At 35.5% G+C, this 22,599-nt stretch overlaps 1 protein-coding gene across 7 annotated transcripts in view; it reads left to right on the top strand.

Moving 5' to 3' along the window:
• The window catches only part of Vps13b (vacuolar protein sorting 13 homolog B), an 829,431-nt gene that overhangs the window by 52,301 nt on the left and 754,531 nt on the right, over positions 1-22,599 (top strand). For all 7 annotated transcript variants that reach the window (XR_007108524.1, XR_007108523.1, XM_047551787.1 and 4 more), the window contains exon 4: positions 15,917-16,037. Coding sequence is in view for 5 of the 7 variants with exons in the window: in XM_047551787.1 (XP_047407743.1) it covers positions 15,917-16,037 (121 nt within the window). In the remaining 2 variants the exon portion in view is untranslated. The remainder of the gene's footprint in view (positions 1-15,916; positions 16,038-22,599) is intronic.

Below are 22,599 nucleotides of genomic sequence, written 5' to 3'. Positions count from 1 at the left end.
CCTGGTCATATATATTTGATGTTAAATGTCTATGTCTTTCCTAAGCTGTGGCAATTTTCCTGGTATTTCGTTGAACACATTTTCTGTGCTTTGATTCTGCAGTAGCTCCTTTGTGTATTCCAATTATTTGTATATTTGGTCTCTTGATGGTGTCTTAGAATTCTTGTATATTCTGCTGTGTTTTTTTTTTTTTATTATTGTCTGAATGTGATAAATTATCAGCCTTGTGTTTAAGACCTGCTGTTTTTTCTTGCACTTAATGTAATCTATTAGTGAGAGTTTTAGTTGAGTTTTTTTTTTTTTTTATCAGAGCATTATAGTTATGCATACTTGTTGTGTTTTTCATCTTGACAAAGTCATGCCTGCATGGAATTTGAGTTAATTTGATTTAATTCATGATCCTCCTTTTTCCTTCCCATAGTATCTTCCCACCCCATTCTCCTTCCTGTACTTGACTTGACTTCCTATTGCTCATCTCTTTATTTTTGAAAAAAATTTAAAAAAATTTAAAAATATCTTTTCTTTCATATGGTGATGAGAATTGAACCCAGTTTCTTATACATGCTAGGCAAGTGTTGTACCACTGAGCCACAACTCCAGCCCTTATCTCTTTATTTTTTATTAATTATTTTTGCCTAAATGTAAAATTCCCTTGATATTTTTATATATGCACCTAACATTATATTTTACGATTTCATTCTGCATTGCCTCCCTCTTCCTGTCTTTCCACTCCATCTCCTGATCTCCTGATATCTTTATGATCTCCTTCCCTCTTCCTTTTTCTAACTTCCACATATGAGAGAAAACATTCAACTTTTGAGAGTCTGAGTCTGCCTTATTTCCCTTAGCATGATGATCTTCATTTCCATTCATTTACCAGTAAATGCCATAATTTCACTCTTCTTTATGGCTAACTAGTACTCTATTGTCTGTGTATATATACCACCATTTCTTTTTTTAACACGCAGACATACATATATTTATAATTTTTATTTTTCAGAGCATTGTAAATATACATCGTATTTGGGTTCATTTGGACAAAGTAATACATGCAATAAATTGATTTTAATCCCCATTTCCCTCTCCCTAATTCTTTTCCCTCTGCCTTCCCCACTGTGTTCTCTCCTCACTTCTATTGATCTTCCTCCCACTTCTTTGTTCATTTATTTTTTATTATATATATATATTTTTTTTTTTTTAGATGGAGACAGTACCTTTATTTTTTAATTTGTTTTTTGTTTAATTTGTTTTTATGTGATGCCTCACATGTGTGAAGCACATAGCCTAGCACTGAGCTATAACCCCAGCCCTATTCATTTATTTTTGATTGATATTTTCTACAAATATATGTGTGTATACACACACACACACACACACAGGTGAAACTCTTGTTAGTACTTTTATATATGTATGTAACAAGCTGTTATTTCATTCCTTATATCTACTCCTTTCCTTTCTTTCCTCCCTCCTTCTTATTCATTCTTCTTTATTGATTTTATACCTTCATGGTATTCAATCTCCTTTCCTGCCACCTTCTCTCCCTTAGTTTGCTCTAACTTCCATATATGAAAGAAAACATTTGACTTTTGATTTTCTGAATCTGGCTTATTTGCATGATTTTCTCATTTCCTTCCATTTACCAGCAAATGCCATTATTTCGTCCATATTTATGGTTGAGTAAAGCTGTATTGTGTGTATATACCACGATTTATTGATCCATTTATCTGTTGATGGGCAGCTGGGTTGATTCCATAATTTGGCAGTTGTGAGTTGTGCTGCTACAAACATTTAGTTACTGTATCAGTATAGTAAGCTGACTTTAGTTTTTGGATAAATACCAAAGAGTGTGAGAGTGTAATAGCTGAGCGATAGCCCTACAGTAAAACCCTCTTGATTGTGGTGTATTATCTTCAGAATATGTTTTTGAATACCCTTTGCTAGTATTTTATTGAGGATTTTTGCAAGGATGCTCATTAGGGATATTGGTCTGTGGATTTCTTTCCTAGATGTATCTTTGGTTTTGTTATGAGAGTTAAACTATCTTCATAGATGTATTTGGGGGGGGGGGTCCCTGCCTTTCAGTTTCATGTAATAATTTGAGGAAGACTGGTGTTAGTTCTTTAAAGGTCTGGTAAATCTCTACTGAGAATCCATCTGGTTCTAGGTTTTTCTTGTAGGGAGGCTTTTGATTGCTGTTTGAATTTTTTGATATTGGTCTGTTTAGGTTTTTGGTATCTTGATTCAGTTTGGTCAGGTCCTATGTGTCTACAGATTTGTTAGTTACTTTTAGATTTTGCTAGTCATTAGAGTATAAATTTTCAAAGTAATTTATAATGATCCCATGCATTCCAGAAGAATCTATGGTTATATCTCCTTTTTCATCCTAATTTTGGTGATTTAGTTATTCTCTTCCTTTCTTTTGGTTAGTTTGGCTAAGGTTGTATCAATCTTATTTATCTTTTTGAAGAACCAACTCATAGCAATGATTCTGTGTGTTGTTTTTTATTCTCAGTTTAATTAATTTCATCTCTGATCTTTATTATTTCATGTCTTCTACTGAGTTTGGAATTAGTTTGTTCCAATTTTTCCAAGGCCTTGAGGTGGAGCATTGATTTATTTGAGACTTCTATTTTATTATTTTGATACCAGGGATTGAACCCAAGGGCTCTTAACCACTGATTCACATCCCTGGCCCTTTGTTGCTTGAGAAGGGGTTGCCGAGTTGTTTAGGGTCTCGCTAAATTGCTGAGGCTTGCTTTAAACTTGAGATTCTTGTACCTCAGCCTCCCAAGCTGCTGGGATTATAGTAAGCATGAGCCATTGTGCCCAACTCTGTATTTTTAATGTAGGTATTCAGTGCAATAAACTTTCCTCTTAGTACTGCTTTCATACTGTCCCACAGAGTTTTGATATATTTTTGTTTTTATTTGTTTCTATGAATTTTTTTAAAATTTATTTTTATTGTAAACAAATGTGATACATGTTTCTGTTTGTACATGGAGTAACAGCATACCATTTGCATAATCATACATTTACATAGGGTAATGATGTTTGATTCATTCCGGTATTTTTTCCTTCCCCCCGACCCCTCCCACCTCTCTTTTCCCTCTACACAGTCCCTCATTCTTCCATTCTTGCTCCCCTCCCACCCCCCATTATGTGTAATCATCTGCTTATCAGTGAGATCATTCGTCTTTTGGATTTTTGACATTGGCTTATTTCACTTAGCATGATATTCTCCAATTTCATCCATTTGCCTGCAAATGCCATAATTTTATTATTCTTTATAGCTGAGTAATATTCCATCGTATATATATACCACAGTTTCTTTATCCATTCATCAATTGAAGGGCATCTAGGTTGGTTCCACAGTCCAGCTATTGTGAATTGAGCAGCTATGAACATTGATGTGGCTGTATCTTTGTAGTATGCTGATTTTAAGTCCTTTGGGTATAGGCCGAGGAGTGGGATAGCTGGGTCAAATGGTGGGTCCATTCCAAGTTTTCTAAGGAATCTCCATACTGTTTTCCAGAGTGGCTGCACTAATTTGCAGCCCCACCAGCAATGTATGAGTGTACCTTTTTCCCCACATCCTCTCCAACACCTATTGTTGCTTGTGTTCTTTATAATCGCCATTCTAATTGGGGTGAGATGCAATCTTAGTGTAGTTTTGATTTGCATTTCTCTTATTACTAAAGATGTTGAACATTTTTTCATATGTTTGTTGATTGCTTGTAGATCTTCTTCTGTGAAGTGTCTGTTCATATCCTTAGCCCATTTGTTGCTTGGGTTATTTGTATTCTTGGTTTAGAGTTTTTTGAGTTCTTTATATATTCTGGAAATTAGTGCTCTATCTGAAGTATGAGTGGCAAAGATATTCTCCCACTCTGTAGGCTCTCTCTTCGCATTGCTGATAGTTTCCTTTGCTGAGAGAAAACTATTTAGTTTGAATCTATCCCAGTTATTGATTCTTGCTTTTACTTCTTGTGCTATGGGAGTCCTGTTAAGGAAGTCTGATCCTAAGTGAACATGTTGAAGATTTGGACCTACTTTTTCGTCTGTAAGATGCAGGGTCTCTGGTCTGATTTCAAGGTCCTTGATCCATTGTGAGTTGAGTTTTGTGCAGGGTGAGAGGGGTTTAGTTTCATTCTGTTGCATATGGTTTTCCAGTTTTCCCAGCACCATTTGTTGAAGAGGCTATCTTTTCTCCATTGCATATTTTTGGCTCCTTTGTCTAGTATGAGAAAATTGTATTTATTTGGGGTTGTGTCCGTGTCCTCTATTCTGTACCATTGATCTACCTGTCTATTTTGGTGCCAATACCATGCCGTCTTTGTTACTATTGCTTCGTAGTATAGTTGAAGTTCTGGTATTGCGATATCCCCTGCTTCATTCTTCCTGCTAAGGATTGCTTTAGCTATTCTGGGTTTCTTATTCTTCCAGATGAATTTCATAATTGCTTGCTCTATTTCTGTAAGGTATGTCATTGGGATTTTAATTGGAATTGCATTGAATCTGTATAGCACTTTTGGTAGTATGGCCATTTTGACAATATTAATTCTGCCTATCCAAGAACATGGGAAATCTTTCCATCTTCTAAGGTCTTCCTCAATTTCTTTCTTCAATGGTTTGTAGTTTTCATTGTAGAGATGTTTTACCTCTTTGGTGAGATTGATGCCCAAGTATTTTATTTTTTTTGAGGCTATTGCAGATGGAGTTGTTTTCCTCATTTCCCTTTCAGCTGTTTCGTCACTTGCGTATAAAAATGCTTTAGATTTATGCATGTTGATTTTATAGCTTCCTATTTTGTTGAATTCATTGATGAGGTCTAGAAGTTTTCTGGAGGAGGTTTTTGGATCCTCTAAATATAGAATTATGTCATCCGCAAATAGTGACAGCTTAAGTTCCTGTTTTCCTATTCGTATCCCTTTAATTTCTTTGATCTGCCTAATTGCTCTGGCTAGAGTTTCGAGGACAGTGTTGAATAGAAGTGGTGAAAGAGGACATCTCTGTCTTGTTCCTGTTTTTAAAGGGAATGGTTTCAGTTTTTTTCCATTAAGAATGATGTTGGCCATGGGCTTAGCATAAATAGCCTTTACAATGTTCAGATATGTTCCTACTATCCTTGTTTTTTCTAGTGTTTTGAGCATGAAGGTGTGTTGTATTTTGTCGAACGCTTTTTCTGCGTCAGTGGAAATAACCATATGATTCTTATCCTTAAGTCTATTGACATGATGGATTACGTTTATTGATTTACAAATGTTGAACCATCCTTGCATTCCAGGGGTGAACCCCACTTGATCATGGTGCACAATTTTCTTAATATGTTTTTGGATATGGTTTGCCAATATTTTGTTAAGGATCTTTGCATCTATATTCATCAAGGATATTGGTCTAAAATTTTCTTTCCTTGATGTGTCTTTTCCTGGTTTGGGTATGCGGGTGATATTAGCTTCATAGAATGAGTTTGGTAGGGTACCCTCCTTTTCTATTTCCTGGAATACTTTGAGAAGTATTGGAATGAGTTCTTCTTTGAACGTCTTGTAGAACTTGGCTGAGAATCTGTCTGGTCCTGGCCTTTTCTTGGGTGGTAGGTTTTTAATGGCTTCTTCTATTTCATTGCTTGATATTGATGTGTTTAAATTGTGTATGTCCTCCTGGTTCAGTTTGGGAGGAGCATATGCCTCTAAAAATTTCTCAATGTGTTCGGTAGTTTCTATTTTGTTGGAATATAGATTTTCAAAGTAGCTTCTCATTATGTTCTGTATCTCAGTGGTGTCTGTCATGATATTTCCTTTTGCATCATGTATTTTAGTAATTTGAGTCTTCTGTCTCCTTCTCTTTGTTAGTGTGGCTAAGAGTTTGTCTATTTTGTTTACTTTCTCAAAGAACCAACTTTTTGTTTTGTCAATGTTTTGAATTGTTTCTTTTGTTTCAATTTTATTGATTTTAGCTCTGATTTTAATTATTTCCTGTCTTCTACTACTTTTGCTGTTATTCTCTTCTTCTTTTTCTAGGACTTTGAGCCGTAATGTTAGGTCATTTAGTTGTTGACTTTTCATTCTTTTCTGGAATGTGCTCAATGCAATGAATTTTCCTCTTAGTACCACTTTCATAGTGTCTGAGAGATTTTGATATGTTGTATCGTCGTTCTCATTGACCGCTATGAATTTTTTTATCTCCTCCCTGATGTTTTCTGTTATCCGTGTTTCATTCAATAGCATATTATTTAGTCTCCAGGTGTTGAGGTAATTTCTCTTTTTTAAATTTTGTCATTGATTTCTACTCTCAGTCCATTATGATCTGATAGAACACAAGGCAGTATCTCTATTTATTTGCATTTCCAGAGGGTTGCTTTGTGGCATAACATATGGTCTATTTTCAAGAAGGTTCCATGTGCTGCTGAGAAGAAAGTGAAACTGCTCTTTGATGGATGGAATATTCTATATATGTCTATTAAGTCTAGGTTATTGATTGTGTTATTGAATTCTGTGGTTTCTTTGGTTGGATTTTGTTTGGAAGATCTATCTAGTGGTGACAGTGGTGCGTTAAAGTCACCCAGAATTATTGTGTTGTGGTCTATGTGATTCCTGAAATTGAGAAGGATTTGTTTGATGTACAGGAATGCACCATTGTTTGGGGCATAAATATTTACTATCGTTATGTCTTCCTGATTTATGGTTCCCTTAAGCAGTATGAAATGTCCTTCTTTATCCCTTCTAACTTTGGCTTGAAGTTCACTTTATCTGATATAAGGATGGAAACTTCCGCTTTTTTACTGAGTCCATGTGCGTGGTAGGTTTTTTCCCATCCTTTCACCTTTAGTCTGTGGATGTCTTTTTCAATGAGATGAGTCTCTTGCAGGCAGCGTATTGTTGGGTCTTTCTTTTTAATCCATTTTGCCAGTCAATGTCTTTTGATTGATGAGTTTAGGCCATTAACGTTCAGGGTTGTTATTGAGATATGATTTGTATTCCCAGTCATTTGGGTAATTTTTGGTTTTTAAGTTGGCTTAGTTTCTCCTTTGAGTGGTTTTTCTCTAAGGTAGTTCCTCCCTTTGCTGACCTACATTGTTGTTTTTCATTTCCTCCTCATGGAATATTTTGCTGAGAACATTCTATAGTGTAGACTTTCTATTTGTAAATTCTTTTAACTTTTGTTTATCATGGAAGGATTTTATTTCATCTTCAAATCTGAAGGTTAGTTTTGCTGGATATAGAATTCTTGGTTGGCAACCATGTTCTTTCAGAGCTTGAAGTATGTTGTTCCAGGCCCTTCTAGCTTTTAGAGTCTGGGTTGAGACGTCAGCTGCTATCCGTATTGGTCTCCCCCTATATGTAATCTGATGCTTTTCTCTCTCGGCCTTCAAAATCCTATCTTTATTTTGAATGTTAGGCATGTTCTTCATAATGTGCCTTGATGTGGATCTGTTGTGATTTTGTGCATTTGGTGTTCTGTAAGCCTTTTGTATTTGATTTTCCATTTCATTCTTCAGGTTTGGGAAATTTTCTGATATTATTTCATTGAATAGGTTGTTCATTCCTTTGCTTTGTATCTCTGTGCCTTCCTCAATCCCAATAATTCTTTTTTTTTTTTTATTGTAAACACATGGGATACATGCTGTTTCTCTGTTTGTACATGGAGTCAAGGTATACCATTTGTGTAATCATAAATTTACATAGGGTAATGTTGTTTGATTCATTCTGTTATTTTTTTTCCTTCCCCCCCACCCCTCCCACCCCACTTTTCCCTCTATACAGTCCTTCCTTTCTCCATTCTTGCCACCCTCCTTAACCCTAACCCTAAACCTAACCCTAACCCTAATGCTAACCCCTTCCACCCCCCATTATATGTCATCATCCGCTTATCAGCGAGGTCATTTGTCCTAATCCCAATAATTCTTAAATTTGGTCTTTTCATGATGTCCCATAGTTCTTGGAGATTCTGTTCATGATTTGTTACCATATTCTCTGTTTGGGCAACTTTATTTTCAAGATTAAATATTTTGTCTTCATTGTCTGAGGTTCTGTCTTCCAAGTGGTCTAGTCTTTTGGTGATGCTTTCCATCGAGTGTTTTATTTGGTTTATTGTTTCCTTCATTTCAAGGATTTCCATTTGTTTTTTTTTTTTTTTTTGAGAATCTCTATCTCTTTGTTGAAATGATCTTTTGCTTCTTGCAGGTGCTCTTTCAGCTTATTGGTATTGTCATTCATTGCCTGCATTTGTTCTCTAATCTCATCCTTTGCTTTGCGAATCATCTTAATCATGTATAATCTGAAGTCCTTTTCTCAGGTATCTTCTAACATACTGTCATTGGATTCTATTAATATAGAATCTAGATTTGTTTGGATCATTTTCTTCCCTTGTGTTTTCATGTTTTTCATGTATCTTCCCCTCTAGCTGTGCAGATCTGGGGTACTGCAGATTTCCCCCTATAGGCTTATAGTGACCCTATAGGTTTCCAAAACCCTTTCTTTAAGGGGAGATCAATATTAGCAGTGCCCAAATCAGACACTATGCAATCCTAGACCAAATAACCCCTTTGGGGACAATAACAAAATTGTCCTAGTAAACAGAATGAGTTCAAATATTATCTTTGGTAAAACAAACAGGTTTGCAAGAAGGTCTCCAGTTTCTAATGGAGGACAAAGAGGATGCAGAGGGATGTAGAATGTGACTGTTAATCGGATAAGAAAAGAATATACAGAAGTTCTAGAAAATAGGGTGAGAGTGTAATCAAGAGAAATTGGATATTAGCATGCAAAAAAGGGAGAAAGAGACTCTGAGGGAACAGGTAAACAAAAGGAAAAGAGAGCAAGAAAAGTAAAGAAATAAAAACTTAAATTTTTTAAAAAGGAGAAAAATGAAAATCTACAGTACAACAGTCATATAGTAATGAAACCTCCCAGTGTTCAGTAGCCTGATGCATGAGAGGTACCTGACAGTGAGCTTCAAGCCTCCAGCAGGCACCTCAGGATGGGATTTGCCTCACCCAAAGATCGGAGTTTTGATTTTGTGATCCTCTATAGCAGTTTATTACCGAGTATTCTTTGTAGTGCTGGCTTTATTGTCATGTATGCATGTAGTTTATCCTTGTCATAGAAGGTTTTTCCTGCCCCATCAAATATGAGGTAGAGTTTTGCTCGGAACAGCAGTCTCAGATGGCAGTTTTTTTTGTTTTAATTAATTTTAAAAATTTGTTCTAATTAATTATTCATGACAGTAAATGTGTTTATGTACTTTGATACATAATGGGGTATAATTTCTCATACATATATGGGGTATAATTTCTCATTTTTCTGATTATACATGTTGTAGAATCACATAGGTTATGCAGTCATATATGTACATAAGGTCATGATATCTGTTTCATTCTACTATCCTTTCTATCCCCATGTCCCCTCCCCTCCCTTTACTCCACTTTACCTAGTCTATAGTAACTCTATTCTTCCCTAGCAGCCCCCCACCCCCTTGTGAATTAGCTCTCTCATACCAGAGAAAACATTCATCCTTTGGTTTTTTGCGGTTGGTGTTTTTCACTTGATATGATATTCTCCAACTCCATCCATTTTCCTGCAGATGCCATAATTTCATTCTTTAAAGTTGAGTAATACTCCATCAAATATGTATAATATATTTTCTTTATGCATTCATCTGTTGAAGTACACCTAGATTGGTTCCATAGTTAACTATTGTGAGTAGAGCTGCAATAAACCTTGACATGGCCTCGTCACTGTATTATGCTGATGTAATATCCTTTGGGTATAAACCGAGGAGTGGGATAGCTGGGTCAAATGGTGGTTTCCATTCCACGTTTTCTGAGGAGTCTCCATATTGCTGTCCATAGTGGTTGCACCGGTTTTCAGTCCCACCAGCAATGTATGAGCATACTTTTTTCCTCACATCCTTGCCAACATTTTTTGTTGCCTGCATTCTTGATGATTGCTATTCTGCCTGGAGTAAGATGAAATCTCAAGTAGTTTTGATTTGGATTTCTCTGATTACTAGAGATGTTGAACATTTTTTCATATATTTGTTTGACGCCATCCAGCGGAGTCAATTTGTTACGGGGATAAAAGGGTAGCGAGGCTCTTGAATTCGGAACGGTTTATTGATGAATCTGGAAACCCGGGAACTGGAACCTCGAACCTCTAGGAAAAACCTTCTCCCTTCTTCTTCTCTCTCGGCGAGCGAGAGCCGGCTTATATCCCCTCCAGGAGGGGAAGGGTAGGGCTGACGCCAATCATGCAAAGATTAGGCGAGAGCTAGCTGCCCAATCATGGCAAAGGTCAAAACGAGCAGGCATGAGCAGGAGCACCTATGCATACGTTTTGTGAGTGGACTTAATTGGATACGGCCAATGACAAATCACCTGGGTGTGCTTATGCCAGTGAACCTCCTCACCGCTGATGTGATCAAAGCAACCTCTGGCTGCTGCCAAGCACCATCCTGGCGCCTTCCACACTGCACAGCCCCCAACATTTGTTGATTGATTGTATTGCTTCTTCTGTGAAGTGTCTGTTCAGTTCCTTAGCCTGTTTATGCATTGGGTTACTTGTTTTTTTTCAATGTTAAGTTTTTTGCGTTCTTTATATATCTTAGTGATTAATGCTTTATTTGAGGTACATATGGTAAAAATATTCCCCCGACCTATAGGCTATCTCTTCACATTATTGTTTTTTTTGCTGAGAAGAAGCCTTTCAGTTTGAATCCATTCCATTTATTGATTCTTGATTTAACTTGTTGTGTTTTAGGGGTTTTGTTCAGGAAGTCAGATCCGAGGCAGACATGGAGATTTGGGCCTTCTTTTTCTTCAAGTAGGTGCAGGGTCTCTGTTCTAGTGCCTAAGTCTTTGATCCACTTTGAGTTGAGTTTTGTGCAGGGTGAGAGATAGGGGGTTTAATTTCATTTTCTTAAGTGTGGCTTTCCATTTTTCCCAGCACCATTTGTTGAATAGGCTATCTTGGCACCTTTGTCTAGTATGAGATAACTGTATTTGTGTGGGTTTGTCTCTGTGTCTTCTGTTCTTTACTGTTGGTCTATGTGTGTGTTTTGGTGCCAATACCATGTCATTTTTGTTAACTATAGCTCTGTAGTATACTTTAAGGTCTGATATTGTGATGCCTCCTGCTTCACTTTTCCTGCCAACGATTGCTTTGGGTATTCTGTGTCTCTTATTTTTCCAAATGAATTTCATGATTGCTTTTTGTAGTTCTGTGAAGAATATTTTTGGGATTTTAATAGGAATTGCATTAAACCTGTATAACACTTTTGGTAGTATGGCCATTTTGACAATATGAATTCTGCCTATTCAAGAGCATGGGAGGTATTTCCATCTCCTAAGGTCTTCAATTTCTTTCTTTAGTGTTCTGTAGTTTTCATTGTAGAGGTCTTTCACCTCTTTTGTTATATTGATGAAATATTTTATTTTATTTTTTTGAGGCTGCTGTGAATGGGGTAGTTTTCCTAATTTCTCTTCCAGTGGATTCTTTGCTGATGTATTAGAACATGTTTGATTTATGGGTGTTGATTTTATATCCTGCTACTTTGCTGAATTCATTTATTACTTCTAGAAGTTTTCTGGTAGAATTTTTTGAATAAGTGTAGAATAATGTCATTGGCAAATAGTGATAGTTTGGGTTCTTCTTTACCTATTTATATCCCCTTATTTTCTTTCTTTTCCCTAATTGCTCTGACTAGAGTTTCAAGGACAATGTTGAATAAAAGTGGTGAAGGAGGGCATCCTTATCTTATTCCAGTGCTTAGAGGGAATGCTTCAGTTTTTCTCTGTTTAGAATTTTGCTGACATTGGGTTTAGCATATGTAGCTTTTATAATGTTGAGGTTTGTTCCTACTATCCCTAGTTTTTCTAGTGTTTTGAACATGAAGGGTGCTGTATTTTGTCAAATGCTTTTTCTGCATCAATTGAGATGATCATATGATTCTTGTTTTTAAGTCTGTTGATGTGATGGATTATGTTTATTGATTTCCGTACTTTGAACCACCCTGCATCCCTGGGATGAACCCCACTTGATCGTGTTGCACTATCTTTTTAATATGTTTGTGTATGCAATTTGCCAGAATTATATTGAGAAGTTTTGCATCTGTGATCATCAGGGATATTGGTCTAAAGTTTCTTTCCTTGATGTGTCTTTGTCTGGTTTTGGTATCAGGGTGATTGTAGCTTCATAGAATGAGTTTGGAAGGTTTACTTTGAGGAGTATTGGAATGAATTGTGCTTTGAATTTGCTTGAGAATCAGTTGTTTGTTTTTTAGAGTTTGAAAAATCTCGTTCTGTGTCCTCCTTAATATTAGCGTCTGAGTAGAGAAGTCTAAAATGAGCAATTGGTATGCCTCTAAATGGGACCTTCTTTTTTCTCTTATAGCTTTTAATATTCTTTCCTTATTTTTCTGTGTTGGACTTTTTGATTATGACATGTCTTGGAAGACTTCTGGTTTAGTCTATATGAGGTCCTGTATGCCTCCTGTATGTGCTTGTCTCTCTCCTTTTTAATATAGGGAAAGTTTTCTGTAACTCTCTCATTGAAAATATTCTTAATGCCTTTAGGTTGAATTGCTATCCCAGTGATTCTCATGTTTGGTGTTTTGAAATTGTCTCAGTTACTGTATATTTTGATCATGTTCTATTTTTTTATTGCATTCTGTGTATTCAATTCATGTATCCTGTCTTTAAGTCCTTAAGTTATATCTTTAGGTGCTGAAATTCTGTTTTCTATACAATCTAGTCTGTTAGTGATGCTTTCAAGTGATTTTTTTTTCTTTTTTTTTTTTGTTGTTGTTTTTGCTTTTTTGGTATTAGGGATCAGACTCAGGGGCACTTGACCACTGAGCCACATCCCCAGCCCTATTCTGTAATTCATTTAGAGACAGGGTCTCAGTGAATTTCTTAGCGTCTTGCTTTTGCTGAGACTGCCTCTGAACTCAAGATCCTCATGCCCCAGCCTCCCAGACTGCTGGGATTACAGGTGTGTGCTACCACTGTGCCTGGCTCAAGTGAATTTTTAATTTAATTCATTGTTTTTGTCATTTCCAGATGTTCTGATCACTTTATTTTTAGTATTTCTGACACTTAATTGAAATAGTCTTTCACCTTTCCATTTGCTCTTATTTCATTCCTTAGTTTTTCTTTTAGTTCATTGAACATTTTGAGAACCATGTTTTACAGTCATTCTCTGAAATTTATTCCTTCCATTTCTGTGATATCTTTTGTTGGGGTATTTTGAATTTTGGGGGGGATTTATTTGCCTGTTACCTCAGGTTTTCTGAGGTCCTGCTCTTGTGCATCAATTGAGGTGGGTTATTTTTCCTCTTTATATATGTGTCTTTATGTATATATTTCTTTTTTATTTTGGGATTTTTGTTTTGGCTGAAGAATAGACATCTAGCTGGGGAACTGAAGTTGTTCCTCTTTTGGGCCTGGTTTTTGGATTGAGTTGCAGTAATGTTTATACTCAGGCAGGGTTGAATTAACTGTGGGGTGAGGTTCCCTGTTGCTTGACTGAGTTGTGAGTCTTTCTTGGCAGCAGGGATTCTACTCTGCAAGTTTGAAGTATCCCAGTGACTTTCCAGCCCTTCTTAGTGGGATTGGGAGCCAGTAACAGTACTAATGACAGTGACAGAGTGTCAATTTTAAGATAATTGTTTGGTGTCTCCTTTGACATCTATAGTGCTAATATTCACTTATATTTTCTTTGAACTTATCTCTGCAATGAGTACATACACACCTACACACAAACACCCACATTCATGCACTCAAAATAGTGTATAATGGAGCAAAGTGAAAAATAATACTATATGATAAAGTGCCAATTGGGAAAAAAATTTAAAAGTTGAAATTTGAAAGATGAATTAAAAAATTAAAGTGGGGTTATGGTGAAAGAAAATAAGAAAAGAAAGAAAGAAGTGCAGAAGAAATCTTGCTGCAAAATAAAAAGCTGCTTTCTCTTGGGTTGGTTAAAATTGCTGGGATAGATGTTCATTCATTGCATTTTCTTTTGATTTTTCAGCACTTGGGTTGAGCATTGGATATTGGATAGCCTGACACCTTTGTGTTTCTCACTTAGCTGCCTGCCTCTGTGGCTAGGTGTCACAACTGGTTGTAGTAGATTTGTTTCCAGTTGCCCAGTATATCTTGATTTAGCACTATTTGGGTGATGATAAATTGTATTTTTCTGTGGTGGGGTGGTGGTGCTGATTGTTGAGTTTAAAATTCAAGTAATTAGATTTAACCCAGCTTTGTAACTTTGTGGGTGGGTATTTGGGGGTTAATCCTCTCCCCTATTACGTTTGGTGGGGAGATGCCTGTCTCTGCCCTGTCTGGATTGTAAGGGTCTTTGTTAAAATCTGCTTTTTTGGGTGTAGGGATAAAATTTGCCACTGGTTTCAGCTTCGCTGATATATGTATAAAGTACCAGGTGTTTACCTTGGAATGCAGATGTACCTGTGTGACCTTGTAGTTCCGGTAGGAATGTGGGCTTTCTCCCTTGGGGTCTTGATGCTGAATGATCCAGGTCAAAAAAAATTTTTATGCCTATTTCAGTCTCTTTGGTTCAGGGGCTTTCTGGGGATTTATTTTATTTTATTTTTTTAAACCAGCTTCAGGGGAGCCTGTTCTTCCATCCAGTCTCTGTTGGCAGTTTTCTGAGGCAGGTGCAGCAACTGCTTTTCCCTCAGGGAGTGCAGAGGTGGGTGGGGCAGGTTGACCCAAGCACTCCTATCCCTCACCCCTGAGGATCTCGAAGGTCAGGGAGGGCTGATGGGAAAGCCCATCCAGGTCCCCTTTCCTCTGAGGAACTCTGAGGCACAGGTCTCCCTTCCTCTGAGGAGCTCTGAGACTGGGCAGGGTCGATGGGGGGGCCAGGCACTGGGGTACTTTGAAACATTTTTTCATTTGTTTGTTGGCCATTGTGTTTCTTCTTTTGAAGATTTTCTTTTTTGTTATTTAATCATCTTGAAACCCCTGTAGATCTTGCATCTAAAACATGAATAACAATTCAGTAAACATTGTTAAAATAGGATGCTCAGGATTCTAAGAATGGCTAAGATTAGTCATTAAAATATAGCTAAGAAGATAGCTTAGATTCTAAATGGTGAGGAATTTAATATATAAAGAACAAATGGGAGAAATAAGACCCTTTTCACTTATTTTCTGCTTATAGACATGGAAATTGTTTAAAAACTCTTGTTAAATGCTCTCTTCTTTTTCTATAGTTATAAGAATTTTTCTAACATTTTCAGGTAGGGGTTTTTTTTTCCCCCTTTCCTTTTTGGTATTGGTTATTGAACCTAGGGGTCCTTTACATTGCCAGCCTTTTTTTTTTTTTTTTTTTTTTATTCTTATTTTTATTTTTTTGAGACAGTCTTGATAAGTTGCTGAGGCTGGCCTGGAACTTGAGATTCTCCTGCCTTCCTGGTAGCTGGGATTTCAGGTGTGTGCTACCAAATCTGGCAAGTAGTTTATTTTGATAGTAGTCAAAGAAAGAAAGGATTTAGTTTTGAACTATTGGCTCTTTATTAAAATGCAATTTGAGAATGCAAATTATACTTTTTTTTTTTTGGTAAAGACGATTGAACCCAGGGACACTTAACCACTGACCCATATCCCCAGCCCTTTTTAATATTTTATTTAGAAACAGGGTCTCGCTGAGTTTCTATGGCCTCATTAAATTGGTGAAACTGGCTTTGAACTTGAAATCCTGCCTCAGCCTCCTGAGCCTTTGGGATTACAAGCATGTGCCACCATGCCCAGCTGATTATACAGTTTTTAGAGCTAAAAAATAAGAATAATATATGTAATGTTCTCTAGTATCCTTGTACTGCATTATTGAATACAATTTTTCCATGGTCTTGAATGTAGTTAATGTGTTTCTTTTTCTTTTCTTTAAAATAAAAATAGGATGACCACGAAAGCTGTGGTTCTAATTCTACCAATCGTAGTGCTACTGAGAACACAAAATCATCAATAAAACCCCGAAGAATTCAGCAGGCTGCTCCTACAGATCCTGATTTACCACCAGGTAATTTCTTCTAGGGTTGGTAAAGGTAAACTTTGTATAGTTAGGAAGACTCTGTTTATCTTTTCTACAGTGTACATTTTTAGTTGTTTTTACAGTCATAAAACCTTTATGCTGTATATGCATGTGCATTTGCTGCATGATTTTGAATGTTTTGGGACCAGAGTCCTACAGTGGCTTTCATTCAGATTTTTGTTCTTTTTTTTGCAGCAAGTTGTTATTTGAATTTCTTTCTTACACCCTTTCTCAATGAAGACTCATGATCTTTTTTCCCCCTTGTGTGTTGATAACAAAAGAAGATGTTGGATTATTCTGAATTTCTGGAAGCTCTTAAATTCACTAAATGACAGGATTTTATAATTGGAAGAGACCTTGTATAATATCACTTTTATTTCCTGATATTTTTATTTATTTGGGGTGGTAGTGCCTTGCAAAAAAATAGTTCTTTGATTAAGGAAAAAATTATTATGTCAGCTCTGTGACCAGTGTTTTCCTGCCTTTTATAGTTAGGAATAGTTTATCAGTCACTTTTATTTTTTTTTATCAGTCATTCCTTTTTTTGTGCAGTATCATCAACATTGGTATATTCTCGTTTTCTGTCCCAAAAGGTTGTGAGCTTTTTACTGGTTTTTAACCTAGTTAAATTTGTCAGTCTTCTGACACTATATATTGTCAGAGACTGTAGTTAGATATATAACTTAGCATTCCTTAAATATACCTCCTAAGTTATAGTTGAGGTGAACATTGTTAGTGCTATAGTGATACAGATGCTGATACTTTATATTGTTCAGAACTGTATCCAGCACATTTGGAGATGCATCTCACTTTTTGGTAGATTAGTTGTTACAAGCTGAAAAAGGTGCCAGAAGAAGAAATTTTATTTCTAAATGTTTCCAGCTTTGCTTAAGTGTGATGGTTCTAAAACATTCTCAACTTTCTTATTAATTAACTCCTTAGGAAAAATCATTGAGGAATTAAAAATTAAACCATTGGATTATTCTTACTTATTAAATGTGCAGTCTCTTAAGGTCTCTAAATTTGACCTGATATCTTCACAAAATTTCCTATGATAGCTCTGGATTTAAACATTGATGTCTGTTTTGCTCTTGTTTCCTCTCTCTCTTCCCCCTCCCTGCATCCCTTTCACTTTTAGATTTGTTGATTCTTATTCCATATTTTGTTTCTCCTAAGAAACTTGCTCAAGAAAACTTTGAAGCTTTGGTTGCTTGTTAATTTTATAGTCAGAAACTTATGGGTCAAACTGCACGTATTCAAAACAAATCCTAGGCTAGTAATAGCTCTTTAGAACCATATTAGAATTCAGACTGATAGAATTGTGACTACTGGCCTTTTTTTTTTTTTTTTTTAAACTTTATTTTATTTATTTATTTTTTATGTGGTGCTCAGTATCAAACCCAGTGCCTCATGTGTGCTAGGCGAAGTGCTCTATCACTGAGCTACAATTGCAGCTCCTTTTGGCCTATGTTTTTAGTCATATAAAACATAATGTAAATCATTGTATTTTTAGTGACATAAGACAGAATTGTGTTCAACCTGAACTACTTGAGGTAGTTTTGGGTTAGCATGTACTTTTCTACTTTATTGAATAGGAAGACTCAGCCTTTTTATACCGATATAAATCATAGTTAGGAGGTTGCTTTAAAAAGTAACTGAATCTATTGGCCAATTACTGGGAGTCAGAGCAGCCAAACTTAATATTGCCATGGGTTGGGGTAGATGATTTGTGTTAGATAAATGGTAGATCATTTTGTTTAAAGGATAAACTCAAATGGTTATTTGAGGACTCATTTCTTGCAACCTTATCCTGCCTGAGAATCATATTAAGGTTTTTTTTCATGGTAGAGATAAATTTCTGGGGCAAGGTTATTTCTTCTGGGACCTGTGGTTACAGTTTTGGAATTTGAGCATTTATATGGAGCCAGAGATGATTTTTGAGAGAAGTTTTGGTGTCTTCAATAGACAGGCACTGTTTTACTCCTTTCCTGGATAGGTGGCTTTTCTAATAGGAAAAGAAGCATATAACATATTTGTGCAAACTCTAGTCTTGTTGTCTGTTTCTTAATATTTCCAGGTTGGAAGTGATACATAATCTTCTCATATTTTATTGAGGGAAATTATTTGCATGGATATTATGTATGTCTGAGAAATCATATCTTAATAACAATTCCACATTCTGGAATGAGATGCACAGATTATGGATAACCAGTCAGCTTTGCTGTATATGTGTGTACTTTCTCATGAATGTGTCTCATCTGTTTTAAAAGGTTTTTCAGACTGTGAATCTTGATCCATTAGTACATTGTTAAAACAGTTTAGTGGATCATGGCAATCATTTGAAAAAATATATGGCATAGGATAGAAAACATCATAGCATATTAGCATGTAGTAAAAGTAATATTTCAAGAAACTGATATGTGTGCATGTTCTTGTGGTGAGATTTGGTGTAATTCTTACTGGGAGAAGGTCAAAAGAATTTGAATCTTAATTTATTTGAAGCATATGTATTTTCTTTAAGTTAATGATACATTTAGATTGAGATCTTTAATTACTAGTGCTTGAATAACAGTCTTGAATTGTGTGCTTAGAATATTCTGTAAGATGTGCTGACAATTTTAGAGTTTAATGATGTTTCATTTAGTTATTTATTCATGCTTTTCTTTGTATTCTCTGTGCTTTATTTTTATTTTTTGTAGTGTTGGACATTGAACTCGGCCTTGTGCTCTAAAACTGAGTGATACCCCTGCCCCAGTTCTGTGTACTTTATCTCAGTATAAAGTAACCATGTCTAAGATGAATTATTTAGCTTTCTATGTGTTGAATTATATAGTCTTTGGCTTTTATTGAAGGACATTGTAAGAAGCAGCAATTTGTGGGCTACTTCTTCATTTTCTTAAAATGGCTTTAATTTTTCAGGGCCTTTTAATTAACCAGTATTTTTTTGTTAGTTCTTAAACATTTTCTCTATTTTTTTCCCCTGCTAGGCACCTCAGAGATAAATTTATGTTCTCTTGCATAACTTCCTTTCCTGTTTTAAAAAATTGTATAATTATCTTTCCTTTTCTTCTACTTACTCTTTTGATCAGAAATGTATATATGTGTATAAATATAGATATACCATAACATATCGGGTTCTTAAGCCCCCCTGCTCTTCTCGACCAGCAACAGGGAAGGGAGTACTCCCCAACAAGGCCAGACCAGGATAGGTAGGGCCGACTGACCGCCCGCACCCAGCTCTCCGGGCAGAGGACAATCAGATGTGTCAGGGAGACCAGTCACAGCAGGAGCTCGTTTATTGAGGAAGTCACACAGCTTTTATGTAGGGTGGAGGCTAGGTGGGAATCAATCAGCTTAAAGATCAGCAAGGCATGGGGGATTCACGCAGGTGAGAGTCCCATAGGACTATATGGCAAGCACAAACTGATCAAGTTTGCAGAACTTTTGTTAACCAATCCCTGATGGTGGTTCGATTTATCGTCATTAACCTTTGAAACCGCCTTTGAGGCCTTGATTTTGCTCACTTGCCGGGGATAAGGAGTCAGCCTGAGTTAGTTAACGTGTCATTAGTCCCAACAATAACATATTTCATTGGAAACATTTAAAATATAATTAAACTGAAAGCCATGTGCCTAGTGGGTCAGAAGTCATTTTTGATATTCATCTAGCAGAGGGGTTTGCAAGCACATTCATTAAAGGACCACTTGCAGGCTATTTTCTATCACAACAGCTATTCCATACTTACCATATAGTGTGAAACCAGCCATAAATGATTAATAAACTTATGACTATGACTGTTTTCCAGTAAAACTTTATAAAACCCGATGACCCACGTCTTGTTTTTTTGGTCCTTATCTAAATATAACATCTGATTCATAATCCAGATGAACTGTATGTTTATAACTGTATAAAATCACATAGTATTTAGTACTCCTTAGGCTTAGATAATTCAATTAAAAGAGTCAACTGAAATTTGGAATAAGAAAGTAATTCAGATTTTCTGGTCTAGCAATCAGTCCTTTTTAGGTCATTGATCCTTGAAAATATGTTGAAAAAATTGTATAGATTCACGTCCACATGTTCAAAATTGACATATAACTTTAGGGTATTTGTATACCTGCCGAAACCAATCTATAAGTTTAAGCATCTTTGCATTTTGTGAAAGAGAAAATAGAAACTAATATTTTGGTATCCATGAAGAGACATCTTTTAATTAAAAGTCATATACTGCAGAAAATATTAAAAATGAAATAGAGAGGAGAGAGTGTGTGTGGATATTTGCATAAGTCCTTACCATATTGGGCTTTTAGGGCGTGGTTTTCTTCCTTTCTCCCTCTCTTCCTTCCTTTTTAAAATTAAATTAAAAATTTAAAATTTTTTAATGCTTTAACATTTCATGCTTGCATCGTTTAACATTGTACATTAAAGTTTTCTGGTCAAACTAATTTTTTGTATTTAAAAATGACACAGACTTTGTAAGTTTTGTAAGTTAGGGAAATATTAACTGGTGGACAAGTTAACTTTTGAATTTTAGTGACTTAACAAACTTTTTTTTAAAAAAATGTACCAATTCAAAGATAGTGTCCTACCAGAAATTCAAACTACTTTTGTCTGAAAGTGTTGGTATTATTTAGACCAATCTTTGAATACTGCTACTTTCAGCCTATTGTTCAAGAGGAGAATCTGGAGAAGACCCAACTGTTTCTTAATATTTCCAGGTTGGAAGTGATACATAATCTTCTCATATTTTTTTGAGGGAAATTATTTGCATGGATATTATGTATGTCTCAGAAATCATATCTTAGTAACAATTCCACATTCTGGAATGAGATGCACAGATTATGGATAGCCAGCCAACTTTGCAGTATACGAGTACTTTCTCATGAATGTGTTTCATCTGTTTTAAAATCTGCTTCAAACTGTTTTCCTGTTAATAAAGTTATCTGATGTTTATATTTTATTTATAATAGCAAAGATGGTATGGAGAGCCTTTATTTCATTCTAATTAAATTGCATTTCAGCATATTCATTGAGAGCAAGCAGTTCAGTTCCCTCAATATGAGTTGTTTAGGGAATAAGAATATGGTAGAGCAGCTCATTCAGTGTTATCTTTCTTGGAAAGAATTAACTGTTTAGTGTAAGCTACTGGTCACTGTGTAAAGCCAAACGAAAGAGTTCTAATGAAGCACAAGAAATATTTTTTCTTGGACACTAAATGGAAAGAGTAGTTATGACAGGTTTGTGTAGTATCCAAAACATACATTAAAGAAAGAGGCATGAAAAATTGAAGATGAAAGGATGAGAAATGACATAGCAGACAAAGAATATCCAAAATAAATTCACAGTTTTAGGATGAAAATGAAGGAAAATAAAACCAAAAGCAAAAGAACATTGAGATAAGTAAGAGATACATAGTTGTTCAAAAATTTAGAATGATTATATGCACATAATAATGCAGACTTGAAATATGATTGATTAAGCAGGAAAACAAAATCCCAAAGTTGGAACTTTTTAAAAAAAATTTATTTATTGGTTCTTTTTAATTATATGTGGCAGCAGAATCCATTTTTATATAAATATGCAAGCATGGAATATGTCTTTTTCATCTCATTCTTATGGATGAACATGATGATGAGATTCACTGTGTTGTTTTCATTTACGTACATGGAAAATTATGTCAAATTTATTTCACTCTCATTCCTTTGCTTATCCCCCTTCCCTTCCCACATTCCCCATTGTCTAATTTATTGCACTTCTGTTCTTTCCCTCAACCCACCCCCCCACCTTATTATGGGTTAACTTCCACATATCAGAGAAAACATTTGACCTTTGTTTTTTTGGGACTGGCTTACTTCACTTAGCATGATAGTCTCTAGATCCATCCATTTGCTGACAAATGTCATAAAGTCATTCTACTTTATGGTTGAGTAATACTCCATTCTGTATATATACCACATTTTCTTTATCCACTCATCTATTGAAGGGCACCTAGTTTGGTTCCATAGCTTAGGTATTGTGAATTGAGCTGCTATAAATAAACATTTTTGCTTTAAACCTGTTAATATTTTTTTGTGTTAATTTTATAGTATACGATAACTGGTATGTTAATAACTCTTACTAGTTTACACGTAGGAGAAACCTTGAGTCTAACTTGTCTTACATTTTCCTATTTGCATCCATTGGGAATGAAGGAAGGAGTTGGTTTTTCAAACATGTTATAATTGAATAGATAATAAGCAGGCTTCAGTGTAGATGTTGTTAATAACATCTGCTGACAGAAATTCATTTGGTTTTGTCCAGTAAAGTACTGTTTTAAAGAATGCAAGGGTATGTTTTTTTCTTGAAAAAGTTAAAATTTTAGTTATATTTTAAATAGCTTTTTATAGTCTAAAGTGCACTGAGTAAAATGAAAAGTTATTTCTCTTTTAAAATACTATTTATATTCAATTAGTTTTATTTATATTTTCAGTTAAGTTCCTCAGTAATATGTCCATTTATGTACTTCTTATGTGGGAAACTTGTGAGATTATAGATTATTCCACAATAGTAT

Source organism: Sciurus carolinensis, chromosome 1 (genome assembly GCF_902686445.1).
Source record: "Sciurus carolinensis chromosome 1, mSciCar1.2, whole genome shotgun sequence".
Classification (NCBI taxonomy): domain Eukaryota; kingdom Metazoa; phylum Chordata; class Mammalia; order Rodentia; family Sciuridae; genus Sciurus; species Sciurus carolinensis.
Note: the sequence above shows the minus strand (reverse complement) of the source record. Positions and strands in the feature narration are given on the sequence as shown.